We start from the raw sequence: 7,500 nt of genomic DNA on the forward strand, positions 1-7,500 counted from the left end.
TGACCCTCCAGAATTCCAGGTTCATGGTGGCCAACAAATCAGCCACGGTAACGAGGAGACCAAATGTGGAAATGAAGAGGACTGCCACACCTGTTAAAGCCAAGGCCAAAGCTCAGGCCAAACCCATGTCAAAAAAGAGTGAGAGTGTTTTTTCTGACGAAGATGAGTCTGATGGATATGATGAGGCTGAGGATAAAGATTCTGATGAGGATGAAACCAGCCAAAGAAAGGATGCTGATGATAAAGAGGGCAGTCCAGGAAAAGATGGTGAGGATGAAGAGGACAGCCCAAAGAAGGATGTTGATAAAAGTGAAGAGGAGGAGGAGGAGACTAAGGAATTTTCCAAGTCAAGTATTGTGTCAGACTCACAGTCATATGTAACACCTGAGCAGGTAATTTACATATTTGCTTAATTATTCAGTCAAGTAAAGTTTCACTGTGGTACCTATTTTTTATGTTTTTTTTGTTATAATTTTGCATCTAAATTTGTCCACTTATCCATTGTTATATTTTACTCATAATTTTCTTTTATCATGGAAACGAATGATCTTATCCACTGGTGTATAGGTATCAAAGAAGGACTCAGTAGTGAATATCATACTTTCCAGGTAAGGAATGCTCTACGAAAGGTCTGGCTCCAAGACAGCGAGTTATTGAAGCACCTGTTTCCCATTCTGGCCACTTCAGAGTTGAAATACCCCACAGACATGTTCTTCATTCACACACTGCTCGTGATACCTCCAAAATACCGCCCTTGTGACTTCCAAAATGGCATGACAGTGGAGCATGAGACAAGCACTCTCCTGAAGGTATGATGTCCTGTGACCTTTTTATATTTTACACATATAGATCAATATGCTATGTGATGATTATGTGTATCTCATTTCTTTGACCTTTGCAGCCTTGCATGTCACAATGCCGGGGCTTTCGAACGCTTAGGCCTAAATCAATTAAATGGCTGGCACAATATCGTGCCGCCCGGCCACTGGGCTTTTGAATGAGTGGTACAGTAGTGTACCACCCGTCCAGAGAGGGTTAAAATTGCTGATATCAATATGAAACACAACCTCAATTTTTGGTGTTTTTTATTTGCAGAATGTTGTGAAGCTGTCAAAATGCCTCACTTTCCTCATATCTCTAGTGAACGGGACCATTGAAGAACTCCCCGACACTCTCAACTACATTATCTCCGAGATTCCTGGAAAGAATCCCTTAGAGAAGAGTCAGACAGTTTGGTTCCAAATGCAAGGAAGCGTAGACAACATCTTTGATGCCGATCTCAATCGCATGGTCAAGGTTACGACCAAGGGGATTAGACAGGTAGGGTATTTTACTTTGGTTTTAGAATTATAGAGTTGTGTGTATATCCTTGAGTGTGATTAGGAGAATTTTATTTCTTTGGATATATATATATATATATATATATATATATATATATATATATATATATATATATATATATATATATATATATATATATATTTATATATATATATATATATATATATCTTTGTTATCATTTTTATATTGCTATTTCCTCATTACTCTTTTTTATAGGTGATTGAGAAAAAGAATGGCCTCTTCCGACGGAACCTGATGGGCAAGCGAGTCAATTACTCGGCAAGATCCGTGGCGGCCCCTGATCCCCTCCTTGCTGTGGACGAAGTGGGTGTGCCCATGGACTTTGCCATCCGACTCTCTTACCCTGTGCCAGTGACGCAGTGGAATGTGGAGGAATTGAGGCAGTTGGTTAGTATCTCTTCATTGTGTGGCCAGAGCTAGATTTGGCTTTTTCCTTTGCATTGACTTAGTGAGAAAGATTTTCATAATTTCTTATTCTAGAGAAAGTCTTTTATGTAGCAGTTAAAAGTAATTAATGTTTATATGTTCAAATTCTTTATATATAAATAAATACATATATATTTTTTTTCTCTCTTTTTCTTTTCTTTTCTATTCTTTTTTCTTTTTAATATTATCATTGTTATTATTATTTTTTTTTATTATTATTGTTATCTATTTTTCTGTAGGTGATAAATGGACCAGAAGTGTACCCAGGAGCCGTAATGGTTGAGGATGAAGAGGGCAGAAAGAAGCGTCTTGGTACATTAGATAAGAACCAGCGTATTGCCATAGCTAAGCAGTTGCTCACTCCAACAGAGTCACATGTGAGGAAAGTAAATGCTGCCAAAATTGTCTACAGGCATTTGCAAAATGGTGATTTAGTTCTAATGAACCGTCAGCCAACTTTACATAGGCCAAGTATACAAGCTCACAGATCAAGAATTATGCCAAAAGACCGTGTGTTGCGCATGCCTTATGCCAATTGCAAGGCCTACAATGCTGATTTTGATGGAGATGAACTCAACATGCACTTCCCCCAAAATGAGCTGGCACGCAGTGAGGCTCACCACCTCATCACAACCAAGAACCAGTACCTCACTCCCAAGGACGGCTCTCCACTGGCAGGTCTCATCCAGGATTGTGTTGTGTCAAGTGTCATGCTTACCATGCGAGGGACATTCTTCTGCAAGGAGGACTACCAGCAGTTGCTCTACTCAGCACTCTCTGAAGAGACCAGGAAGATTGAGATTCTCCCTCCATCTGTTTTGAAGCCAAAGATGCTGTGGTCTGGAAAGCAGGTCATCTCCAGCCTCCTTTATAACATCATCCCAAAGACAAAGGCCAGACCTTCTTTCAACTTTAAGACTTCAGTTAAAGTAGATGTAAGGGGAAAAGTCTTTGTTATGTAGCCCATCTTCTTTTTTGTTATTATTGATTTATATGTACATGCTAAATCATGTATTGAGATCTTTTATTCATATTCTTCTTCCTTTACTGGACAGTTGTGGCAGACATGTGAATCCAGAAAGTGGAAGGCAGGTGGAGATCCAGAGAAAAGAAAGGAGTCCATGACAGAATCAGACTTTGTCATGCGAGATGGAGAGCTCCTGTCAGGCGTGATTGACAAGAGTGCCATAGGATCTACCAGCCATGGCTTGGTCCACATTTGCTATGATGTAAGTCAGTTTTGTAATGGGTTATATCTAAAGAATAGCAGAATAGCCAGGTGAAGGTGTCATGGTCGTCTTCAAGAATGGATTTGGATTCTTTTATTTTTAGATAGATTGATAGATAAGCTGGTTTAATCTTTCTTATCCCTTTATCCTTCAGCTATATGGAGGGTCAGTTGCATCGAGAGTATTGACTGCCATCAACAGACTGTGTGTGTACTACCTACAGTGGTCAGGGCACACCATTAGTGTAAAGGAGTTTGTCACACCAAAAACTCTCAGCAAGAAACGTAGGGAAAGTCTAGCAGACTTGGTCAAGGTAAAAATGTCATAATATAGTTTGTGATACCATGATACTAAAAGAAACTTGCTTTTTAATGTACTAGTTTTTATTTTTATTCTCAAAATATTTTTTTCATTCTTAATATTCTAGGGAGTTGATCTAGTATACCTTTATTCACAAAAATTGAACCAAATAGTAGCAAAGCAAACCTTTTGCACACAATTATTTAAATAATTTTTTTTGTGAACTATATTACAGAAGGCCCACAGCAAAGTAAGTCAGAGGCTAAATGTCCCAGAAGAGGAATTTAGGGATTACTTTGAAAGTTCACACATGTCTGGGAATGACAAGGAAATGGCTGCCATTGATGCAGCGTACACAGCTGTTCTTGGCCCCACCACCTCGGAGATCACAGCGTGAGTTCTTTGTGACTGATATAATTTGTAAGTGTTGTAACTTTGTTATGAATGTGTAATTAGGTATAGTGTGTGCAAGGGAACTTAACCCTATCCTGATGGGCCCAGCGATAAGTGGAAACCCCCTATGCCGGGCCTATGCAATATTGCATCGGGAACGTCACACTGGTGCGTCGCCCCATCATCGGGCATTTAGCCGTGTCACACGGGTGTGACACACCGTCATGAAAGGGTTAAGTCTGTCTGGTACTTTCTGTATGAAGAAGTATTTGTTAATTAATATTTTTAAGTGATGAAGGAAAATGTCCGCAAGATCATTCCATCTCATCTTGTTGACACAGGGAAAACGAGAAAGGACTGCTCCGTTGCAGCTTAGACAACCACATGCGAATGATGGTGGACACTGGTGCAAAGGGTTCAAAGGTGAGAAGGTTCTAGAGTTTAATTTTGTCATTCATTTCAAATATTTCAGTGGAAGTTCCTTTGAATTTACTCATTATTAGCAACTAGTGATAAAATCTAATAGAAACTAATAATAGGTCATATTGAAGAACATGAACTAGATTCAGAGTGAGAAAGGTCTAAATGTCTCTCTTCTTTACACCTCAAGGTTAACATGAATCAGATGGCTTCACTCTTTGGATCTGTGGCTATTGACGGCAAGAGAATGCCCATCAGCATAACAGGGAAATTCTTGCCATCGTTCAAACCTTATGAAGCCAATCCTCGTGCTGGAGGTTATATCCCCCATCGCTTCATGACAGGCATGGATCCTCAGGCATATTTCTACTTGTGCATTGTAGGCCGTGATGTAAGTAGACATGATAGTTAATAACAGTGCCATTTCCTCAGTCAAAACAGATAAATGAGCTACTTCTAGTTTTATTATATACGTATGGTTCAGTAGACAGCCCTGGTACCAGAAGTATCATATCTTATGCATATTTTATTTTATTCTATTCTATCTTCCCCAGAGTTTACAACATACAGCTGTAAAGACAGCAAACAGTGGTTATTTACAACGGTGTCTTATCAAGCATTTGGAAGGGATACAGGTCAAATATGACATGACAGTGAGAAACAGTGATGGGCTTGTACTTCAGGTAAGGATTAGATTCCTCTTTGCAAGTTTCATAATTATAATTGCAAGAGATTGTTCAGTCAGTAAATAAAGGCACCATCCACTTCATCATTTTTAGAGTCTAAGATACAAGTGGGCACTAAGAAAATTATATGGATTTTGGCATGATAAAGGTCAAGGAATTGCCTCACCCCAGCTATACTGTTCTGCCCACAGTTTAATTATGGAGAAGATGGACAGGATGTGACAAAGGTTCCCTTCCTGAAAAATACTGACACCATGGATGTGTTGGTAAACAATTACAGCAGGCTGTTGGAAGACCGCTCACTGAACATTGCTAAGTCTGTTGGGGATAAGGAGGAAGTGGACCACTACACCAAGAAGGTATAGGAAGAGTGATTTCCAGAGAAGATTAGTCATGCTAAGATTCTTTGCTGGCAATTTGTGTGTGTGTGTGTGTGTGTGTGTGTACTGTATATATGCTTACATATTTTATATATATGTACTTATAAAATTTGTATATATATATGTACTTATAAAATTTGTATATATATATGTACTTATAAAATTTGTATATATATATGTACTTATAAAATTTGTATATATATATATGTACTTATAAAATTTGTATATATATATGTACTTATAAAATTTGTATAGATATATGTACTTATAAAATTTGTATATATATATATGTACATACAAATATTATATGTATATGTAAATGTGTGTATGCATATATACTTTTTTTTCTTTCTTTTTTTATGACTTAATTTTATCATGGAAGTCAGATTCCAGTTGTTCCTGTCTCTGACATATTATTGCCATATATTTGTCTGCTTCTTTGCATGAATTTACATTGTGATACCTTTTTTCTATTGTCCTACATAGCTAAAGAAATGGGTAAAGAAGTATGGCCAGGCTGGCAGTGGTCGGCGTTCTGGGTTCCTCAAGTTCTGCAAGAAGATGTCAAAGACAATTGAAGCCACTGGATACTGCAAGAAGACAGGCCGTCCTGATTCCTATAAAGTTCTGAAGGAAATATGGGCTGAATTGCCAGAAGAGGAAAGAACAAAGTAGGTTCATATTTGATTTTGACCTCAAATTCATTTGTAGATATCTGGGTATAGGTGAAATAGCCTTCTGGGATAGGCCACATCTGAACACGTTCAGTCTGGGCTGGGCATCTTAACCCAATGCGTATGGGCATCATGACATACATGACGTTCAGGGATTTTGGTTTTTAGTGTGCTATGAGTAATGAGTAAGTGATTATGACAATTGTAATCATAATTACAATAATGGCCGTAATATTAAGAAAAATGGGTTTCACTTAACCCATTGCGTACGGGTGTCATGACATACATGACGTAGGAGCTTTGGCCTGACGACGGGCGTCATGACGTACACGACGTTCGGGGATTTTGGATCACTGTGCTATTTTATTTTGCTATGAAAAAGGAATGAGTGATGATGGCTACTGCAGTCCTAATTACTATAATTACCGTAATATCGTGCAAGCTTAACGTCCAAAACCTAGATGGCACCACTTTTTTCTAGCACCAGCAGGTGAGAGAGCCTTGAATGGCACCCATCCACGGTCTCTAGCATGCACTGTCTCTATAGAGCGATGGCACACACTAAGTTGATGAACCCTTGCTCTAAAGTACCACCGATGAAGGATGTGCAGGCAGAACGAGAAGAGGAAGGTGACTCAATCCATACCCAGTGTCTAAAATGTGCTCCTGTGCCAATATGGATGTCTTTCACTGTGGCACTCACAGTCACAAGCACAGGTTTCATTCCTCTTCCCTACCTCTTCTTGTTATCTTTATTGTAGGTGGTTATATGTTTCGTATTCGTTCATGACAGCACAAAAATACGAAAAAATAAAGTTGCCTTTTGTCCTCCAATAAAACAGCAATACTTCTATCACATTGAGTATAAAGAAAATAATGAGCTAATATGGATAACATACTACAATTTTAGTCAACTGCAGCACTGATAGAGCCTGTCATACGGCACATATAAGTCTCTAAACTCAATAAAACACGCAAAAAAATAAAACACAAAAACCGCTCTAGTTTTACAATGAATGACTGAAAGAGATTTGGATGCTTCAAATTATATTGCTTCAAGTGGTCTCTCTCTAAAATAAAACCTATCCTGGAGGCTGGGCAAGCAAATTTATCTCCGTCTGCAATGGGTTAACATCCAAAACCTAGATGGCACCACTTTCTTCTAGCGCCAGCAGGAGAGAGAGCCTTGAATGGCAGCCATTCAAGGTCTCTAGCACGCACTATCTTTATAGAGTGACCTCTTGCTCTAAAATACCGCCAATGAATGATATGCAAGCAGAATGAGAAGAGGAAGGTGGCTTAAACCATGCCCAGTGTCTACAATGTGCCCAAGTGCCAGTAGGGATACATTTTACTGTGGCACTCACAGTCATAAGCACAGGTTTCCTTTCTCCTCCCTATCTCTTCATGTTAAGTTCATTTGGATGGTTATAGGTTTCGTATTTGTTCATGACAGTACATAAATACGAAAAAATAAAGTTGATTTTTGTCCTCCCGTAAAACTGCAATACTTCTATCACACTGAGTATAAAGAAAATAATGAGCTGATATGGACCCTATTCTACAATTTGTCAACTGTGCAGCATTGACAGAGCCTGTTGTATGATACATATAAGTCTCTCAATACAAC

General features: G+C 38.7%; 1 protein-coding gene across 1 annotated transcript in view; it reads left to right on the plus strand.

Moving 5' to 3' along the window:
- The window catches only part of Polr1A (RNA polymerase I subunit RpI1), a 27,697-nt gene that overhangs the window by 9,489 nt on the left and 10,708 nt on the right, over nt 1-7,500 (plus strand). The window contains exons 6-18 of the mRNA XM_043007346.2: nt 1-392; nt 609-809; nt 1,096-1,320; nt 1,558-1,749; nt 2,028-2,723; nt 2,844-3,017; nt 3,172-3,330; nt 3,553-3,710; nt 4,052-4,133; nt 4,321-4,521; nt 4,685-4,813; nt 5,008-5,175; nt 5,683-5,867. The exon at nt 1-392 is cut by the window's left edge and continues 129 nt beyond it. Of these exons, the coding sequence (XP_042863280.2) occupies nt 1-392; nt 609-809; nt 1,096-1,320; nt 1,558-1,749; nt 2,028-2,723; nt 2,844-3,017; nt 3,172-3,330; nt 3,553-3,710; nt 4,052-4,133; nt 4,321-4,521; nt 4,685-4,813; nt 5,008-5,175; nt 5,683-5,867 (2,962 nt within the window). The remainder of the gene's footprint in view (nt 393-608; nt 810-1,095; nt 1,321-1,557; nt 1,750-2,027; nt 2,724-2,843; nt 3,018-3,171; nt 3,331-3,552; nt 3,711-4,051; nt 4,134-4,320; nt 4,522-4,684; nt 4,814-5,007; nt 5,176-5,682; nt 5,868-7,500) is intronic.

The sequence above is a fragment of the Penaeus japonicus genome, unplaced genomic scaffold, assembly GCF_977035675.1.
Source record: "Penaeus japonicus unplaced genomic scaffold, GWHDUDI00000001_assembly GWHDUDI00000006, whole genome shotgun sequence".
In the NCBI taxonomy this organism is placed as follows: domain Eukaryota; kingdom Metazoa; phylum Arthropoda; class Malacostraca; order Decapoda; family Penaeidae; genus Penaeus; species Penaeus japonicus.